Source organism: Hibiscus syriacus, unplaced genomic scaffold, assembly GCF_006381635.1.
Source record: "Hibiscus syriacus cultivar Baekdansim isolate YM2019G1 unplaced genomic scaffold, ASM638163v2 tig00117056_pilon, whole genome shotgun sequence".
Classification (NCBI taxonomy): Eukaryota; Viridiplantae; Streptophyta; class Magnoliopsida; order Malvales; family Malvaceae; genus Hibiscus; species Hibiscus syriacus.
Window position 1 is genome coordinate 3,468,602 of NW_024063539.1, and position 22,360 is coordinate 3,490,961.

Here is a 22,360-nt window from a genome sequence, read left to right on the forward strand (position 1 = left end):
GTAACTCTCCATCCAAACAAAAAAATAAAATAAATCATCAATCTTCCTCACAATCATGATTTCATCATCAACATATTTAAATACCTTCGTATCTTATGTTCTAAACCCTAAATCATAAAATATACACTCTAAATTCTAAATATCAATATAATAAATTTTAACCCTAAATCATAAATTTTTTAATTTTAAAATCAAAACATCAAACATATACCTATAAAATACATTTCAATATTTTAAGTAACATCTATCGAGTAGAATCATTTCCCCATGGAAGGCCCATATTATATTCTTACAATTATGTCTACTTTTGTGAGATATCACAATGGATGGTTCCCATGCAATATACAAAATGTGGGGACCCCCCGTATGAGAAGACACCCCAAAAGCACAAACGACGACCATCGATTGTGCCTAATTCAATGTTAATAATTTCACTCCCCCAACCTCCAATCAACCCCTTTATATGCTTTGCTTTCTCCCTAAACTCTCCATCATATTCTCTTACACAAACCTCAAACCAAACCCCAGTTCTCTTCTTGTCTTTTGCCTTTGCCTTTCCTCGTCTAGATACTCCCCATAGTGCTCCATTTGGACACATAATTTGACACAACCCATTTCAGCAAAGAGAGGCATAGCAGATGTCTAAGCATATGCAAAAGACCAGCATGTTCATAGAGCAAAGCCCCGGCGATTACGAGAATGGTGGTATCCAGAAGAACTTGGATGATGATGGTCGACCCAAAAGAACTGGTAAATGATAATTACTACTACTTTTTGTTAATGATCCTATTATTTGTATGTCTTTTGTTTATTTGATATGGCTTTGGTTGTTTTGAAAGGGACTTGGCTTACTGCGAGTGCTCATATTATCACTGCTGTGATCGGCTCCGGCGTGTTATCTCTTGCATGGGCTATCGCACAGCTGGGATGGGTGGCCGGACCGGCAGTTCTCATGGCCTTCTCCTTCATCACCTACTTCACCTCCACTCTTCTTGCTGACTGCTATAGGGCTCCTGATCCTGTTCATGGAAAGAGAAACTATACGTACATGGATGTTGTTAGAGCTTACTTAGGTATTTTTTTTAATATTCTTTTATTTTTTACAAAATAGTATCAGTTCAGAATATTTTTTAATTATTGAAAACTTATATACATTCTCCGAGCGCAGCTGCTTTTTTTCATAAAGGATCCAGATATAAACAACTACGTGTACATGTTATCAATCTATAAGAAAAATTATATGTGTATATGTTATATAATGTATTTAACATGAGTTCAAAGAGAAATTACTTATCCCTCGTGTAGATATTTATATATATATTTTTATTTTTTGCAGGAGGAAGAAAAGTTCAGCTCTGTGGGTTGGCTCAATACGCAAATCTTGTTGGAATAACCATAGGATACACTATCACAGCATCAATCAGTATGGTGTAAGTTAATACAGATCATAATCATATTATCATTGCTTTTTAACAAAATTAATCTTAATCAATCGTCTTAATTACCTTGTAATAATCAGGGCTGTGAAACGGTCAAATTGCTTCCACAAGCATGGACATCAAGTGAAGTGTCAAACATCGAACTACCCATTCATGGTAATCTTCGCTTGCATTCAGCTCCTTCTGAGTCAAATCCCCAACTTCGACAAGCTTTCATGGCTCTCCATCGTTGCCGCCGTCATGTCTTTCGCTTACTCGTCCATCGGCCTCGGTCTCTCCATTGCCAAAGTTGCAGGTAATAAAATCATGAATATATTTCATATTGAGTGGCTTGAATTAACACATCTAATTGTTTCCATTTGTGACATCAAGGTGGGGGACATGCAAGGACAGCCTTAACTGGTGTAACAGTTGGGGTTGACGTGTCGGGATCAGAAAAAATTTGGAGGACCTTCCAAGCTATCGGTGACATTGCCTTTGCATATGCTTACTCCACTGTCCTCATTGAAATTCAGGCAAGTACATATACTTCCACCATAAAATATATACATAACACGTATACGTACATATATACATGGATGGACTGAGAGGGAGCAGATGAGGTAGTATCCAGTCGTCCCTTGAAATTTTTAATTATCATATATTTTAGATATTTTTTTGTGCATAATATATTTTTGCCCCTAGCTAGAATTTTATAATGTCTTGTCCTACTAGAATTTTATAAGTTTGACTTTCCTAACATAAAATTTTCCTTCCGGTACTTATATATGTACATGTTTAGAGGTAATAACAGTTTGATTTAAATTAATTTTCTTTACTTTTTTTTACATTAGTATATTGTGTTGGTAAATAGATAGCATTTGAATTATGGGGATATTTTTCTTAAACCATATCAATGCATGCATGGTAGGTGAAGGGAAAAAAAACCTTCAAATATAACTGATTGGTAGGCCGTAATCCATGAAAATGAAATAACGCATCGTTTGAAATAGTTTACTCGTAAGAATATTAAAAAGAAACGGCAATGACTTGCGAAAGAAAACGGAAGAAAAAACACTTGAAAAATGGCTTTTGGCGACGGTTCTGGAACTCGGGGTCAGTGGGATTAGGTGTTAGGAGAAAGCATGTTGAATTTTCAGAGCTGGGGAAATTATTTTATTATGTCGAATGATTTTATACAAGGAAAATAAATGAAAGCAGTTTGACAAATAATAACATACGTTTTATCGTATATAAATTAAATTATTCTTTTTGAGTAAAGTATAGTAAGAAAAGTCAACAGTTTATTTTGCATAGGTTTTACCAAAGATTCCTACGGACTAAAAATCAAGTGGACCAAAATATTGTAGAGTTTGAGCCACTCTTTTTGAAGTGAGCTCAATTTGTACTCTTTTCTTTCTTTGTCGACCATTTGTTGCTTTTCATGTGTTCTCAATTCACATGACTTTATTAGCGACGGATTGTGACATCCACTCTACGTTGGACATTTCATAATGTTTCGATATTTGGTTAAGTCAATTTTAATTTTGAAAATTTAAATTTAAATTATATAAAGTTGGATCAAATCAAATATCAATAATAATGTTTAAGATTTGAATTAAATGTATTAAAAATCTGACTCGACTTATAGTCATATATGAGATTTGACTCTACTTGTGTTTTTTTTTTTCATTGTCTTTTGTCTCGTACCAAAAAAGAAGAATCAAATTTCTTTCTTCTAATAAATATGAAATTCTTTTTGATTCCAGGACACGATCAAATCGAGCCCACCGGAGAACAAATCTATGAAAAGAGCAACCAGCGTCGGTGTTTCGACGACCACTTTGTTTTATGTACTTTGCGGCATTTTTGGATACGCCGCATTCGGCAACGATGCGCCTGGGAATTTTCTTACAGGCTTTGGTTTCTATGAACCCTTTTGGTTGGTCGACTTCGCCAACATCTGCATTGCTATCCATCTCATCGGCGCATACCAGGTAGAATCTCATGTCCTCTCAACACATATTTAGAGCACAGTGATGGATCGAAAATATCTCTGAAAATTTCAAATTCCTATATAATTTTTATTTATATTCTATTTTGATCCTTTAAAATATTATAAGTTCGCTCCTACCATAAAATCTTATGACAATCCTTACATAAATATATGCTCTAACATGATTTATATGCATTCAGGTTTTTGCACAACCGTTGTTCGGATTCGTCGAGGGTTGGTGTTCAAGGAATTGGTCCGACAACAAGTTCATCACCGGTGAACATGCTGTTGACATTCCGTTGTACGGTATTTACTACGTCAATTTCTTCAGGTTGGTGTGGAGGACGGCATACGTTATTGTAACGGCTGTGATAGCCATGATATTTCCTTTCTTCAACGATTTCTTGGGTCTCATCGGAGCCGGCTCGTTTTGGCCGCTAACGGTCTACTTTCCGATAGAGATGCACATAGCGCAAACCAAAATTCCTAAATACTCATTCAGATGGATATGGCTAAAAATACTCAGCTGGGTTTGCCTGGTTGTTTCACTCATTGCCGCTGCGGGATCCATTCAAGGATTGATTCAAAGCCTCAAGACATATAAACCCTTTCAGACTCAGGAATGATCCTTTGCCAACACTTTTAATTCTCAGAAAACGTTGTTCAATAAGTCCTAGAAACTGTAATTTGTTCCCTTTTCTTCTGTATTTGAAATCCCAATCTGCTTGTAGCGTGTTGTTACCTTGTGAAAGACAGTGTTTAAGACGGTTTCTGCATTGTTCTTCATCTCCTGCGATTTTCTGTACAAACTAAAAGGATGAACTGATGACTGACGAAACCATTTATTCCCATCAGCAAATTTCTGGAAAAAAAGAAGATAGAAACTGTTATAGACAGAGAAAATGAGAGAATATCATGTGTTTATTCACATAGAAAACTAGACTATTTATTCTAGTTATATAAGCCTAATTAAGATACGTAAATCAAACATATTCCTAAAAATTTGTCTAAGACTATGCTAATTACATATGTAACACTACTTGTTAAGTTGGAACATAGATTTCAATATACTCAACTTGTTATATAGATAATTTAATATTTTATTTCCATTAACCCTTATTATTATTATCATTATCATTTTGTTTATTTCTTGTTAAGTAGATAGTCAACTTTTTTAGTTATTAAATTTATAAAATTAACTGAACCAGTAATCATCAAGTTGCCGTGGTGTAGTGGTTATCACGTCAGTCTTACACACTGAAGGTCCCCAGTTCGATCCTGGCCGGTAACATTTTTTTCTCTTCACAAATTCTTGTCTGAGTTTTTGCAATTTTGACATGGGAATGGGATGTGCCTTTTCACTTTTCCATGGCTTTTTGTTTTTAATCCAAAAGCAAAAGGGTCAGTTTTCTGAATCCTTTTATCAATTGAGGAAACGAACCATTTCCTTCAAATATTAAGAGAGGTTCTCTCATTAACCTTAGCATACAGCGTGTTAACACAGTTCCTTTACTTGCAGATGGTGGGAATATATCCTGGATTATCGGGTGTTATCGACATCAGAAGCTCGACGTCCACCGAGTGATTTGGTAGGGTGGACTGTACAGACTATGGGCGGTACTTCTACGGTGAAGAGTGCATACCCGAAGTTAACTGATATTGATCAGCTTAATCCTTTGGATTGCAAGCTTTGTCCACTGCCTCAACGTAGAAGGGTATTTCTTTGTCTAATCATGCATGTGCAAATTTGGAGAGGGTTGAATGTGGGGTTGCCAATGCCATAATATTTTTGTTTTTATTATTGATTGTTTATTTTAATAATGATCTGCATTAGTCTAAGTGTTGGTAATTATTTTAATTTTTTACATTAATCTAAGGGTGTTGGTAATTGTTTATAAATATATTGAATGACAGTTACTACATAAAAAGGAAATAAACAAAAGTTAATTTGCTTTTGTTTATAAATAAATTTACACTTAGAATATAATCTATAGATATATTTTATTATTGATTGTTTATTTTAATAAATTAATATATTTATTTCTTATTTTTTAAAAACAATCTATAGATATATGTATAAATTCATTTATATTTAAAATTAAACATATATATTAATTTATAATCATATTATAATGAATAAAAAAACTTCAGTGAAAAATCAACCTATCAGTTGGCACAAGTGCACTAGAGGTGGGTATACGGGCTATCAACCCGTTTAGCCCGCGGGTTTTGACGGTGCGGGCTTAAACGGAGCGGGCTAAAAAGCCCGCATTCATAAACGGTTTTGAATTTTAAGGCCCGTGGCCCGTCCATTTAACCCGCGGGCTAAACGGGCTTACCCGCGGCCCGTTTAATAGAAATAATTTTAAATGCTTTAAATGCAATAAAAAATAATGTTTTAACTTATTACACCTTTAAAAATGATCGAACAACTTGAAAATAAAGGTAACACCGTCAAAATAATAAATAATATTTAATTTTTATTTTAAATAGCCGGAAATGATTATAAAATAATATTTTTTAATTTTTTTAATTATTAATATATATATATATATATATATATATATATATATATAAATATATATATAATGATATAATTACTTAAACTCAAATTAAAAAAACAATATTCACTTATATCACCAAATTGAAAAACAAATAAAACAATAACCACATTACACTTTTATAAAACACGATTATTCAAGGCTATAATATGAAGACACAAAAGTGTCTGAATTCTGAAAACAGAAATTCAAACATAAAAATTCAACAAAGTCAAACATTATACAAATCTAACAAGAAAGTTGTCAAGTGGTCATAATAATTGTATTTTATAGATACTTTATAGAAAGACTAAAACATAATATGAAAATATAAAATAAAATACTTACAGTATAAGAGTAAATTTAAAAGATACAGTTATACTAAAATTGATAAAATATAAGTCATTAATTTGTTAAAATATATTTATTTTGTAAAAGTCTTTAAAAGTTGAAAAATATGTTTTCAATTTTTTCTTTTACTTTTCTTTCTTATTTTTAATCCAAATATTACGTGTCATATGATATATTATTAGAATATCACGTGACTTTTTATAATTAAAGAACAAAATGAATAACATACTTCATGGAAAAAAATAAAGGTCAAAATTAAATAAAAAAAATCTTTAAATACCAAAATGATAATGATATATATTTAAATGAAAAAAATATCAAACAGCAGTAAAATTATGACAAACGTCCTAATAAATTTAAGAACTACAATAGTTATAAGTAACATCATATTTATAGGTAATTTATTTTCTTTTTCTTTAAAATTCTTTAAGTTTATTTTATCTAAAATTTTATGAATTTTAAATTAAATAGACTTTAGCGGGTTTCGCGGGTAGCCCGCGGTTATACCCATTAAACCCGTGAGTTTAACGGTTCGAGCTAAAAAGCCCACAATTTAAACGATCTTCAATTTTTTAGGCCCGAAATCCACACGGATCACGGGTTAAACGGGTAGCTCGCGGGCCTTAACCCATATACCCAGCTCTAAAGTGCACAACTCACCTCACTGGAGGTGTGCCAAAGGTACGAGTATCGTTTCTTGTTTTACATGTTAAAAGTATAATCGCAATTATGATTAAAATAAAAACAAAAATAAATAGGAATGAGTCAAAACCTATCATTGCAATTATAATTATCATCTTTAAAAATTGGCGTTTATTAATAAAAAAAATATATCCTATCTATAATTATTGGCCGAAACAAATAAAAATATAATATAGTAGATACGCCTCATCATTCCCATGTCAAGTGCCGATCAAGCAAGCAACGATAAAAGAAAAAAATAGCATAATTTTCTTTTAAAATATTCTGGAATTGTTAAATAATAATTTAATTTCGTTATTGAATGGCGTCATTGCCTTTATTCTTTCGCAATGTTTTGTTAAATAATGCAAAAAGGTGGGAGAACCTTCCAATAACATTATTGATGGAATTTCAATTGGTTTTAGATTCTTTTTCCACCACATAATCTGAAAAGCCCCTGACCTATATATATATAAAGCCTAATTATTTTTTATCTTAAAATTAAAATTAAAATGAAAAATTGGCGTCTGTTCTCATGTTTAGTTATTTAAAAATCAACTTTTATAATTTAATTGATTTAATTTTCGCTGAATTAATCAACGGTGGTTATTAAATAACTAAAATTTCAGTAACATGATGAGAAGACCAATACCTTCTCAGATTTTGCTAGGTATATACTAATACCTGATTTTTGTATATAATATGTTAATTAATAAACATGAAACGATATATATATGTGAGACATAAGCCATGAACAAAGTTGGAGCAGTGTTTTCATGGTCTCAACCAGTTGCCTTAGCTGCAGGCAGCAGAAGGGTGAGACGACAAGGGATTGAACAAGTGAGTTTTCGTTCTGATTTTAAAATTCGAAGGGTCTTCGCCGCCGTTGGCAACTCTCTCGCAGGAAGGGCACAGGGTGAGGGTGGCTGCCGCAGGCGGTTGCATACAATAAGATGCTTTTTGTTTCCATGATTTAAGCTCTTGTAGTTCGTTGTGCAACCTCTTGTTCTCTTCTGTTAGCGTTTCACAAGTCTTTTTCAGAAACTCGCAATCCACTTCCGTCTGTTTCAACTTCGTCCTTTATTAAAAAAATGAGTAAAAAACTCAAATATTATTTTAAAATTTCAACACGTAAAATTAAATGAAAATAAAATAATCACCTGGCTCTCCTATTTTGGAACCATACTTCCACTTGCCGTGGCCTTAGATTCAACTGATCTGCTAAAGCTTGCTTCTTTTTCTGTTCAACACAAGAAATAAAGAAGCACTGAATACATGTATATTCATATATATATTGAATAGAATAAAGAAAACTAATATACAGGATTGAGAGTGGAGTGCTCTTTGAAGCTATCTTCTAAAATCGCAGACTGTCGTTTTCTAAGCCCAAGTTTCTTTCTATGGCTGCCTTCATCATCTTCATCACTGACCCTTGAAGAAACCTTCTCAAATTCTACTACCTCTTCTCCACCACCGAAACCTCTCTCTTTCTTGACAGCAGAGTTCAGAAACGAAGATACCGAGGTGACGGAAGATGCTCGCCGGTGCCAATCGATCAATTCGTCATCGGCATGTGGTTTACTAGCATCATCCGATGGACCTAATGTCAGGGACGGGCAGAAAAGGTCATTTCCCATCCACGATTTCTTCTTCTTTCGTCGATGAGTAAAGTTTTCTTGCTTAACAAGGCAACCTAGACCTAGACTTAGACCAAGACCAAGGCCAGTGTTGCAAATATCATCAAATCCCATTGTTGTTTTAAGCTTGATGGTGGCCTAGGAAAAAAACAGGGGTTTTTGTTTAAAGAAAGAGAGGAGATGTAGTGTTACTTCCAGGGGAGATTTGAACCAATTATATTATTAATTAAAGAGAAAGAAGTAGATTAAAGAATCTGGCTATGAATATGTCCTCTTAGGTTGACCATTCATAATATAATAAACAAGATTTTGGTTAAATGTACAAACATCGGGTATTTTATCATAAACGGTCTTCTGTTTTATGTCCAAAGATACTTTTAGTTTATAATTTAGTTTGGATATAAGATGATGCTTAGTTAAAAGAATAAAATGCGGTGATTAATTAAAGGGGAGGAGAGTGAGATGGAGAAGCAATTATTAAGAGGCAATGGATGTTGATGTCTAGGGAGGTTAAATAAAAGGTGACACTATTTTTCATAAGAACAGAAATGAAGATAAAGACACGTGATGAGGTTGTGTGTTTGTTTATGTATACCTAGTCGCAGATGTCCCCACTATTTACATATGCCTTACTTCTCTAACAAGATTATGCACTCTTTCTAAACTCCCAATTCCATATATTCATCCTTCTATAACCGTCTTCGGGGTGAATATGGAATTTCATTGTTAAGAAGACTCAACCAATCTGATAGGGATTTGCATCAGAGACACCTATACATTCAAATCCCACGTTGCACAACTATAGCTATTTGACTGACTCACCTTACAGATTTTCATTCCGACGAACCATCTCCTTTAAGTGATCCATCAACACATCCTCTGAATTCTGCTTTCCTTCTATAGTTTCTTTCCTTCCAAATCAGCGCGATAAAGCAATTTCAAGTCGAGCGAAAAATGTAAGACAAAACTGTTTTCCCCTCAACATTGCAGTATGTCCAACCGAGTTTATGCACCCAATCCATGACAGGTCTTAACACATTACACGACAACAAGACGCTCAATTTTTTTTAGTCATTTTGGTGATGTAACATAGATGTCTTATGTCATCACCCAAAAAATATTTAAAATGTTCAAGAAATGATGTGATATATATTAGATTATCGCATTATCGAAAAGATTAAACATTTAAATTTAAAGATCAAAATAGAAAGAAAAAGAAGTCATGTGACTAATGCAAACAAAAGACAATTACAAGCTAAATGAAGGGAAAATATCGAGTTTAGGGACAAGTATAATGATATCAATAAACATATCGGCAACTTATGACCCCACATGTTTAATTTTTTTTCCAATAATCAATATGATGGAGGAAATATATTCCATACCTTTATTAAGTGTAATGAGAAAATGATGTGACAATGATATAGACCAAATATAAGGGTGTTAATGCATGGCAATTTAACACTTGGAATACACGGATGGATAACATATTTAAGATTCCATATCATAAATTTCAAAGATGATATAATTATTCGAATATAATCCCTTAGCACAAACATTGAATTGAAAAGTTGATGTCCAGTCTCTAACTAATTCTAACTAATTCATGTAGTTTCTTCCCCCAAATATCTTTATTATTTTTTAAATAATGAGATTATATTATATTATATTATATTATATTATATTATATTATATTATATTATATTATATTATATTATATTATATTATATTATAGAGAAAATCGCCTCAGTGACCAAAAATGTCTTATAATATACGATTTTAACCAACTTTTTCCGGATTTGCCAAAATGACCAACAAAATCGCAATGCGATCGCTAATTCGCAACGCGATCTCCATTATCGCAAATTCGCGTTGCATTTCGCGTTGCGATAGTTGGAAATCGCGTTGCGATGGTCTACAGTGTCGTTGCGATTTTCCCAATTCGCAATGCGAATAAGTAAATCGCAACGCGAATTGGGAAAATCGCAATGCGATACTGACTATCGCAATGCGATACTGACTATCGCAATGCGATACTTACTATCGCAATGCGATAATACAAAATCGCAACTAGATACTGACTTTCGCAACGCGATTTCCAACTATCGCAACGCGATTTACATAATCGCAATGCGATTTTCAAAGCGCCATTAGTATCCTGGCCAAGTATTTTATTTTTAAATTCCAAACACGAATATTAATATATTGGAACACTGAACCGTCCACAGTATATCCCGTAATCGCAACTCATAACCTAAAACCTAAAATCATAACTCAGTCCCATCTCCATCTCTCACTCTCTCACCCATCTCCGACGAAATCCGTCCCCATCTCCGGCGAAATCCATCTATCTCCATCTCTCAGAGCCACCCTCACAATCAGAAATGGAAAATCAACCAAATCAACCAACGAGGGTTAGTTTTTTTAATTATTTTCTTTTTGAAATTTTTGCATTATTATTAGGTTTTTCATATTGAAATTGATGATAAGTTTACTGGTAATTTCAATAATAGATTAACCATTTCACTTAGATTGCTTATTAAATCAACCGAGAATCGCAACGCGAAATGAAAATCGCAACGCGATTTTAGTTTCGCGTTGCGATTCTCTCGTTGCGATAGTCAAATTCGCGTTGCGATAGTCATTTTCGTGTTGCGATTTTCATTTTCAGAAACTATTCTTCTTCTGCAAATTGAAACTTGAATGAATTGCATTACTTCAACAAAAAAACAAAGACAAATAAGAAATTTACAGTGTTGCAAATTTAAGTTTGAAGAATAAACTACTACTCTTTATGTTTATTATTGTTTTTGGTATATCTTCACAGTGTAGTTTTTGGTATATCTAACTTAGTATGTTTATTGTTTTTGTAGAACTTTTATTCGGCTCAATTAACCTTAAGAAATAAAGTCAGCCTGGCCAAAACAATTGCGTCGAAGCTTTCACCTGCACAAAGAAAAATGTTTGAGGATACTTGCTTCGAGCCATGGCTGAAAGTACAACATCCCGGTGGAGATGCGATGTTGACACACCTATTTCTTCAAACCATGACTAGGGATCTACCAGGTACTATACAACGTCGTGATGAAGAGATATGGTTTGATTTTCCACCGGCGTATACGTGTTTTGGGCGGGAGGAGTTTTGCTTAATCACCGGTCTACGCTTCGGACACGATGATGTAGGTCGGTACACTAGACACATTACCCGCCCATCATGGTTATCCCGAGTTTTTCCTGAGCTGGAGAGGCTGAATCTACACGTGGAAGACCTGACGATATTATTGAATAAGAAAGATGGTTTTACTCGGATGGATGACGTCGACGTTGTCCGAGTATGCCTTCTAATTCTTTTGCATGCCTGCTTTTTAGGCAGAGAGGCCAGACAACCTATTCCAAATGATCTAATCAAATTGGTAGAAGACCTAAATGCGTGGAACCTGTTTCCGTGGGGCTCGTATTTATGGAAAGCTATATGGAATAAGTTATCGTCTGCCTTGGATGATCAAAAAAGTTTGCATGGCGATGGTTCCAAATACACTTTGACAGGCTTTATTTGGGCCTTTAAGGTAAGAATTTTTATATAATGTTTCCAAAATTATAAGTAATTATTTAACAATTACTAATGTTTCCAAATACACTGATTGGTGGCAAGCTAGTAAGCGTTTTTTTGATGGAACGGTTGATGAGCAGCCTCCACTTCGGGAGCCATCACCTCGCCCAGAGCTATCACCTCACCCAGAGCCATCATCTGATCGACCCGGCTATACACCTCCACAACGACAGCCATCACCTATTCTGTCACATCATCGAGCCTCTTCTCCACCATCACCGCAAGATAGGCGACCGATAAAGATGTCACGACGTTTATCTCCCTGTTCTCCACCTCTACCTCAACGGGATGAGTTAGGGGAGTTACGTGATGAGGTCAATGCCTTGCGTGAGGAGGTCGGTACTTTACGCAAAGACGATGGTGCATGGCGTATTGAGGTGTCTACATTACGCGGTGAGGTAGCCGCTCTACGTGAGATGGTAGCATCGTTGCAGAATGAGGTTCATACTCTACGCAACGAGGTAAGTTTAAGATTTTTCATACTCGTAATTCATTCGGTTGCTGCTAATATTGCTAAACTATTTTTGTTAGTATTTGTTTTTGGTTTTGTTTTTGTCTTTTGGTTGAAGTAATGCAATCCATTCAAGTTTCAATTTGCATAAGAAGAATAGTTTACTTTCGCAACACGAAAATGACTATCGCAACGCGGAAATGGCTATCGCAATGCGAAATGAAAATCGCAACGACAAAATCGCAATGCGAAATGAAATCGCAACGCGAAACACAAATCGTATTGCGATTTTCATTTCGCGTTGCGATTTTGTCGTTGCGATTTCATTTCGCATTGCGATTTTGTCGTTGCGATTTTCATTTCGCATTGCGATAGCCATTTCTACGTTGCGATAGTCATTTTCGCGTTGCGATTTTAAGTTTCGTGTTGCGAAAGTAAACTATTCTTCTTCTGGAATGTTTATATATATGTTGTCCTTTTAAATGTTTATATAAGTGCTTACTTCTGGAATGTTATCTGAGCATTTTGTGAACTATGATAGAATAATGACTTGGGTGAATACAATGCTAGTTTGAAACATATTTGTCTTTGTTTAATATCATGTCTGTTTATTTACTGATTTATGTATTAATTTTTTTTAGCGGCCCGATAAGGTGGATGCTTTACGTCGGGTTTTCCTTGCACGACGGAGTTCACGCATCAGACGGCGTGGACGTGCTATTACGTCTCCGTTCACCCCAATGGTACGAAGACTCCGCAAGAAGAAGCCCGACTCACCGGTCATCCCTCAAGAGTCCCCTCCAATCATTCAAGAGGCCCCTATCCTCCCTCAAGATTCCCCCCCACCGCTCAAGAGGCCACTGTCATCATTGAAGAGGTTCCTCCCACCATTCCAGAGCCCGATTCACATGGGGTAATATCAAAGTATTGAGAAACCCCCACCGGTTCCGGACATGATGGATGAGAGTTGGCTCTCGTATGAGTTACCGGCTAGTACCCTTCCGGTATCTGAAGTGGAGAGGAGACAACTACCGGAAACAATTGTGGATAATACCCTTTGGGCTAAGACCGCAGTTGATTTTTATCTACATGAGCGGAGCCAAGGGTGTTACACTGACATCATCAAACTCAACGATGAAATGTTTTTGTTGCTTGATCAGTCTTGGTGGGGTGTGCTATTAGGGGTTGAAGACAATGGCTATTTGGATGGGGAGGTAAGTATTATATTTGTCTTATATATGATTTTGATTAATTTGTTTAAAAATTAATGTAATTCACTAATATATGTATTTTTTTGTAAAACAGCATATCGATGTGTGGGTGTCACGTCTACTAATAATAAGGAAGCTTAGGAAAAATAAAAAAAATTCGCTATATACAATAATACCGGCGGCTTTTCACGCAGTTCACTTGAAGAATCAACGAGATGAATCATTTTCGTTGGGCAATGGACAAGCTAAACTTTATCCTGCATGGTGGGAGGTCGATAAGGTTAGTGTTTATTTTTTAAATTTTTTAAAGGTGTTCATAAATAAGTGCGCAAATAAATGAATTATTACTTATGATTGCAGGTGTTTATCCCTGTTTTGGAACGTCGTCACTGGCTTCTCGTCCAACTTCAGCTCCCATCCATGAAGATAATAGTGTATGACAGCATGATCAATTACATATCACTGTCTGATTTGAGAGATATTTTCAAGGGATGGAGCTCTCATTTGGCTAAATTCTTGGATAAGATTAATTATTGGACTCATTCTGGACACAAGAAGCCAAAGAAGTTCAATGTCACAGTTATCAGAGACGAGACCGCGCCACAGCAATCGCCGGGAGCCAGAGGGGATTGTGGTCCTCTCGTATGCCTTTGCTTGGCGCGTTTGACGATGGGAAGCACAGAGTTTTTACCTCCCATCGATAGAGATAGAGCTGCAGTAGGCTTGTGGTTTCGACATTATATGGCTAGAGCAATATATTCGAGACGCTGCCTACCTGCATCCGCGTTATGAAAGTGTCTATTGTTAATTGGTAAGTCAAATGCAAGTTTTGTTAACATATATACTCCTTTTGGTTTGAAAATGTTTGGTTAAGTACCTAGAATTCAATAATTTGCTGTTTGTAGGTTTTAGATGTGTAGGAAGTCTTGTTTGAGCAAATGTTTGGTTTCTGCAGGTTAATCCTTAAGTGAGCTGCGTGAAATGGATGTACGGGGTCACAAAGTTGTTGATTCATTGATTCAATAATTGATGAAGAAATAAGAATTATTATTATTTTTTGATTGTTTAATTGATTTGTAAAAGATGATTTGTAAATGTTGATTTGTTATATTGATGTGTACATAATTCTTATTTGTGTTGAAATGTAATAGTTGATTTGTTGATTTTCAATCTGTATTATGTTGAAGGCAAAACAGACTATCGCAACACAAAACTGACTATCGCAACGAGAGAATCGCAATGCGAAATGAAAATCGCAATGCGAAATGAAAATCGCAACGAGAAAATCGCAATGCGATTTTCATTTCGCATTGCGATTTTGTCGTTGCGATAGCCATTTCGCGTTGCGATAGCCATTTTCGCGTTGCGATAGTCAAATGAATGTCTAATAAGTGATAACAACTGAACATATCATAGCAATGTTCAAACTCAAGTTACTAATACATGCCTAACTGAAAATGTTAAAAGTGCACACATAAAATACACATAATGCAAGTTTTGTTAACATATATACTCCTTTTTCATTTTGCATTGCGATTCTGTCGTTGCGATTTGCATTTCGTATTGCGACGGTCAAATGATTGCCTTTCGCAACGAGATAATACAGAATCGCAATGCGAGTTTCAAAGTTCGCAACAGGTTTTAGTTTCGCAAGCCAAATTTTTTGTGTATATATCTACGCAGCAGCAACAACTCATAACCTAAATCCCTAAATCACAACTCATTCCATCTCCATCTATCACTCTCTCCGGTGACATCCGTTCCTATATCCAACGACATCCTTCCCCATCCGGCAACAGGTCATAGTTTCGCATCTCGTTTGTTTAGTAAATTAATTTACAACCATGAAATCATCTAATGTTGATCATGTTTGGATAGATTTGTGTTTTGGAGGGTCATGGGAGAATGTTCATGGTGTTTTACAATATATGCCTTTACCCATGAATCTTCAACTAAAACTGTCATTAAAGAAGTTAACTTATGAAACTCTAATGTTACGTGTTTCAAAGAAATTGAATTTAGAGCCCCTAAGTGGATTTAGGCTATCTTATCAGAGAAATGGTAAAGTTTATTTGTTAACCGACAATGAAGATGTTGAACGATTCATTGCTTACATTAATGTTTCAAGTGATGATGTTACATTGTATGTTGTTGAACCTAGAAGTAGTATTGTTGGGTCAGTAGCGGGTAGTAATCAACTAAGTGGGTCTCAAAACCCACAACCTTTCTCTAATCCAAATCCAAATCAACTTTCAGCACCAAATTCCGGTTTTCGTATTGACCAATTAGACGATGATGAGCCAAGAGAAAAAATTGTGAGTACTAGTCAGTATTCGAAATTTGATCTTGGTCAATACCGGACTTTGATATTGGTCAATAATCGGATTTTGATGATGTTTCAGAAGAAGAAACAGACCCTGCGTGTAATGATTTTGATATTGGTCAATACCCGAATTTTGATGATGAAACACCCGTTGCCGAGGAAGATGTTGTTGATGATAATGAGGAGGAAGTTACGACTGTGAATGAACATGTTGAACATCCATTCTGTAATTCATATAATCCTGAAGAAGAAAAAGAAGAAGAAAAAGTCCCCGAAGAAAAGAAAATGCCAGGGGAGTATAACTGGAATATGCCAGAATTACTTCAGCTACCGGAAGAAGAGTTGGCAAAGAAAGGAGTTGATTGTTACACAAAAGTTATTCGTATCAAGAAAGATGATTGTTTTGATACAAAGGAAGACTTGAAGATAGCTTTGTATACGAAATGTGTGGGAGATGGTTATCAACTAAAAGTTAACAAATCAAGCAAAGATCGTTTCGAAACAAGGTGTATGATTGACAAAAACTGTACGTGGCGTATGATTGCAAAGAGGATAAAAGATTGCGAAATGTTTCAAGTTAGGACTTTTATTGATAAACATACATGTTCAAGAACCCAAGTTTTTCCTAACCATAGACAGGCAAACAAAAAGGTGTTGGGTGGTTTTCTGGTTGAGTTAATGTTTTTGAATGGCAGGGTATATCAGGGACATGAAATTATGACTGACATGAATGCTCGGTTCAAGATTAGTATATCGTATTCTCAAGCTTGGAGAGCCAAATGTTATGCCTTGGAATTGTTGAGGGGGTCGCCAGAAGCATCGTTTGCCCAACTGCCGGCTTATTGTCACAATTTAAAGCTGAAAAATCCTGGGTCGGTAACTCATTTCAAAACAGATAGAGATGGACGCTTTGAGTTGCTGTTTATCGCCATTGGTGCTGCGGTTAGTAAATCAATATAATTCTGTTGACTCATTTCTGTTAGTTACATGCATTTCACATTTAAATGATTATATTTCTTGTGTATATTATTTTGTAGATTCGTTCGTTTATTACTTGCATGCGCCCAGTTATTATAGTTGACAGAGCACATTTGAAAGGTCGATACCTTGGAGTAAACTTATTAGCAGTAGCCATGGATGCTAACAATGGGATATTGCCAATAGCTTACGGGTTGGCAAATCTGAAACCTCTGATTCATGGACATGGTTTATGGGGCATCTTAGGGATTGCATAGGTCCTATTAGCAATCTGACAATCATATCCGATAGGGCAAACTCAATTGACAACGCTGTTAGAAGGTGTTTCCCAGATGCTTTTCATGGACTTTGTGGTGTTCATTTGTATAGAAATCTAAAATCAAGGTCTGCTGGTATAAAAAAGCACAAATGGACATACTGGAAGACTGTAAAGGCTTATCGGGAAGTGGATTTCAATAAGCATATAAACTGTTTAAGACGTGTTTTGCCTCAGTGTGCTCAAACACTAGAAGATGTCGGGTTTGAAAGATGGTCAAGAGTACATCAACTTGGAGCAAGATATGGTTTCATGACGTCTAATAGTGCAGAATCAATCAACGCTCTAAGTCATCATTCCCGAAAATTACCCATTACTATGTTAATGGAGTTTTTTCGAGCCTCTATTCAACAGTTGTACTACAAGAAAAGAAACCATGCAGGTATTATTTCTTTGAATTCGTAACTTATCATATATTTTACTAAGTATTATTTATTTAAATTTACAGGAACATTGGAACATCGTGTTACACCATGGACTGAAAAAAAGATAACGAAACGTGTTGTGAAGTCAACGTCATGGAGAGTTGAACCATGTTCAAACACTTTGTTTGAAGTTCTGGATAATAACTTAAATGGGCTTGTCGATCTAAATGCAAGGACGTGTAGTTGTATGAAATGGCAAACATCTGGTTATCCGTGTGGCCATGTTATAAAAGTTGCTCTTCATCTAAACCAAGATGATTCAAGCACATACGCTATGGATTGCTACACTACAGAAGTATATCGACAGACTTATGCCGAGATTGTCTACCCTATTCCACATCCTTCTGAGTGGGACATACCAGATGACTTACAAACAGTTTTGCCACCAGCCATGGACAGAAGGCTACCTGGCCGACCAAAAAGTCACGATCGTATACCGTCTAAGGGTGATGAGAAGAAGAGATCGACATGTATTCGGTGCAAGGAAAGTGGTCATACAAGGTTGACATGTGGATCACCAGTGCCATCACAATCATCTTTTCGTCTACCAAAATATGGATCATCATCAAAATCCAAAGCTTATATGGTGTCAAGAAAAAGGCAATCAAAATCGCAATCACCTTTAAAATCCCAATCACAACTGGCTTCACCTTTTGGGACTGTTAACTTAGGTGATTTTTAAATGCAAACATTGTATTATGTAGATTTTATGTGTGAACTTTTAACATTTTCAGTTAGGCATGTATTAGTAACTTGAGTTTGAAAATTGCTATGATCTGTTCAGTTGTTATCACTTAATAGACAATCATCTTAATGTCTATCGCAACGCGGAAATTACTATCGCAATGCGAAATGAAAATCGCAACGAGAGAATCTCAATGCGAAATGAAAATCGCAACGCGAATTTAATTTCGCGTTGCGATTCTCTCGTTGCGATTTTCATTTCGCGTTGCGATTCTCTCGTTGCGATTTTCATTTCGCGTTGCGATTCTCTCGTTGCGATTTTCATTTCGCATTGCGATAGTACTTTTTGCCTTCAACATAATGCAGATTGAAATCAACAAAATCAACCATTACATTTCAATCAATTAAACAAGCACAGATAAGAATTATGTTAACATCAATTAAACAAATCAACTTTTACAAATCACCTTTTACAAATCAATTAAACAATAAAAAAATAAGTAATAATTATTAGAGAAAATAACACTTCTACTATTGAATCAACTTTTGCAGCCATACATCATTTTCACGCAGCTCACTTATGAGATTAACCTGCATAAACCAAACATTTGCTCAAACAACACTTTCTACACATCTAAAACCTACAAACAGCAAATTATTGAATTCTAGGTACTTAACCAAACATTTTCAAACCACAAGCCTATAAACATACCAATTGTTTATGGACATTTTTATAACGCGGATGCAGGTAGGCAGCATCTAGTATATATCGATCTAGCCATATAATGTCGAAACCACAAGCCTACTACAGCTCTATCTATATCGGTGGGAGGTAGATACTTTATACTTCCTGTGATCAAACGGTCCAACGCCAAGCATACGAGAGGACCACAATCCCCTTTGGGTCCTTTCGTTTGTTGTGGCGCGGTCTCGTCTCTGCTAACTGTAATATTGAGCTTCTTTGGCTTCTTGTTTCCAGAACGAGTCCAATAATTTATCGCATCCAAGAATTTAGCCAAATAAGAGCTCCATCCCTTAATAATATCTCTTAAATCAGCCAATGATATGTAATTTATCATGCTGTCATATACTATTGCCTTAAGGGATGGGATCTGAAGCTCGACGAGAAGCCAATGGTTACGTTCCAAAACAAGGATAAACACCTGCAATCATAAGTAATAATTCATTCATTTGCGCACTTATTTATGAATACCTTTAAACTCAATCTAAAATAAACACTAACCTTATCGACCTCCCACCATGCAGGATAAAGTTTAGCTTGTCCTTTGCCCAACGCAAATGATTCATCTCGTTGATTCTTCAAGTGAACGGCGTTAAAAGACGTCGGCATAATTGTATATCGTGTATTTCTTTTATTTTCCTTAAGTTTCCTAATTATTAGAAGACGTGACACCCACGCATCGATATGCTGTTTTACAAAAAAAGACATATATTAGTAACTTACATAAATTTACAAAAAAAATCAAATTAAAATATAAGAAAAATATAAGACTTACCCCTCCATCGAAATAGCCATTGTCTTCGACCCCTAATAATACGCCCCACCAAGACCGATCAAGCAACAAATAAATATCATCATTGAGCTTGCATATGTCAGTGAAACACCCCTGGCTTCGCTCATGTAGATAAAAATCAACTGCGGTCTTAGCCCAAAGGGTGTTATCCAGAATTGTGTCCGGTAGTTGTTCCCTCTCCACTTCAGATACCGGTATGGTACTGGCCGGTAACTCATACGAGAGCCAACTTGAATCCATCATGTCCGACACATCAGAGGGTTTCTCAAGAATCCTACATATGACGCCATGTGAATCGGGCTCTTGAATGGTGGGAGAAACATCTTCAACGATGACAGTGGCCTCTTAAACGGTGGGAGGGGACTCTCGAGGAATGATAGGGGCCTCTTCAATGATAGGATTTGACTCTTGAGGGATGACAGTGGCCTCTTGAACGGTGGGAGGGGACTCTCGAGGAATGATAGGGGCCTCTTCAACGATAGGAGTGGACTCTTGAGGGATGACAGGCGAGTCGGGCTTCTTCTTGCGGTGTCTTCGCACTATTGGGGTATACGGAGACTTAATAGCACGTGCACGCCGTCTGATGCGTGAACTCTGTCGTGCAAGAAAAACCCAACGTAAAGCATCCACCTTATCGGTCCGCTAAATAATTAAATACAAATATCAGTAAATAAACGGACATGATATTTAAACAGTGAAAAAAAGACAAATATATTTCAAAACTTCAACCAAAAGACAAAACAAAGACAAATACTAACTTCACAGTGTTAAAGAATACACAGTTTAGCAGAATTGGCAGCAACCGAATAAATTTACTTCAACCAAAAGACAAAACAAAAAGACAAATACTAACTTCACAGTGTTAATAAACAGTTTAGCAGTATTGGCAGCAACCGAATAAATTTACTAAGCAATCTAAGTGAAATGGTTAATTTAAGTGAAATGGTTAATTTAAGTGAAATTACGAGTAAATTTATCATCAAGTTAAATATGGAAAATCTTAAACTTACCTCGTTGCGTAGAGTATGAACCTCATTCTGCAACGATACTACCATCTCACTTAGAGCGGAAACCTCACCACGTAAAGTAGACACCTCCACACGCCATGCACCATCGTTATCGCGTAGAGTACCGATCTCCTCACGCAAGGCATTGACCTCCACACGCCATGCACCATCGTTATCGCGTAGAGTACCGATCTCCTCACGCAAGGCATTGACCTCTTCACGTAACTCCCTTGACTCATCCCGTGGAGGTGGAGAACAGGGAGATAGAAGTCGTGGCATCTTTACCGGTCGCCTATCATGAGGTGATGGTGGAGAAGAGGCTCGATGATGTGACGGGATAGGTGATGGCTCTCGTTGTAGAGGTGTATAGTCGGGTCAATCAGGTGATGGCTCTGGGTGAGGTGATGGCTCTCGAAGTGGAGGAAGTGGAGGCTGCTCATCATTCGTGCCATCAAGGAAACGCTGACTAGCTTGCCACCAATCAGTGGCAAGCTCAGCCTCCGTGGGTGTCAGTCTCATTAATGGAATGTTGGCCTCCTAAAAATATAAAAACTCAAACAAAGTTAAATGTCTACTATTAATAACTTGTTTATATATGATAGTATTTGTGTTAACTTACATTATTTATTGTCGCATATGGTATTAAGTCTTCCCAATCCAACAGACGTTTCCTCTTCCAGGAAATAGCCCTGGGAATATCATTTGAAGTTTTTATTACATATGTCTTCATAGCGGGAAAGGCCTCGAATATCCAAATCTACAAACAATATAATAACAAACATTAGTAATTGTTAAATAATTAATTATAATTTTGAAAACATTATATAGAAATTCTTACTTTAAAGGCCCAAACAAAGCCTGACAAAGTGTATTTCGACCCATCGCCCTGCAAACTTTTGCGGTCATCAAAGGCATACGACAACTTAGTCCAGGTAGCTTTCCATATATACGAACCCCACGAAAACAGATTCCATGCATTTAGGTCCTCTACCAATAATATTAGCTCCTGAGGAATAGGTTGTCTGGCCTCTCTGCCTAAAAAGCCGGCATACAAAAGTAGTAGAAGGCATACTCGGACAACATCGACGTCATTCATCCGAGTAAAACCATCTTTCTTATTAAACAATTTCTTCATGTCGTCGACGTGTAAGTTCGGCTTCTCTATTGACTCATCAAGAAAAACCCAGGATAACTATG

General features: G+C 36.0%; 2 protein-coding genes and 1 non-coding gene across 4 annotated transcripts; 2 read left to right on the forward strand and 1 right to left on the reverse strand.

The window, feature by feature from the left end:
• Positions 1-474: 474 nt before the first annotated feature.
• On the forward strand, positions 475-4,121 carry LOC120197934 (amino acid permease 6-like). Its single transcript, XM_039199332.1, has 7 exons — positions 475-750; positions 840-1,073; positions 1,337-1,430; positions 1,520-1,734; positions 1,812-1,954; positions 3,188-3,415; positions 3,615-4,121. Exons 1-7 carry the CDS (start codon positions 639-641, stop codon positions 4,038-4,040), a joined length of 1,452 nt encoding a protein of 483 aa, XP_039055263.1. The 5' UTR covers positions 475-638; the 3' UTR covers positions 4,041-4,121.
• Positions 4,122-4,632: 511 nt separating this feature from the next.
• TRNAV-UAC lies at positions 4,633-4,705 on the forward strand. The gene has a single exon. It is a non-coding gene; the product is annotated as a tRNA-Val (tRNA).
• A 2,978-nt stretch (positions 4,706-7,683) lies between these two features.
• On the reverse strand, positions 7,684-8,773 carry LOC120198037 (homeobox-leucine zipper protein HAT22-like). 2 transcript variants are annotated; one of them, XM_039199430.1, is made up of 4 exons: positions 8,458-8,767; positions 8,309-8,409; positions 8,147-8,226; positions 7,684-8,064 (listed from the first exon to the last, which is right to left on the reverse strand). In XM_039199430.1, the coding sequence occupies exons 1-4, from the start codon at positions 8,735-8,737 to the stop codon at positions 7,782-7,784; spliced, it is 744 nt and encodes a 247-aa protein (XP_039055361.1). In that variant the 5' UTR covers positions 8,738-8,767; the 3' UTR covers positions 7,684-7,781. The 2 variants fall into 2 exon arrangements, with proteins under 2 accessions (XP_039055361.1, XP_039055360.1); XM_039199429.1 differs by having other exon boundaries at positions 8,309-8,773.
• Positions 8,774-22,360: the final 13,587 nt, after the last annotated feature.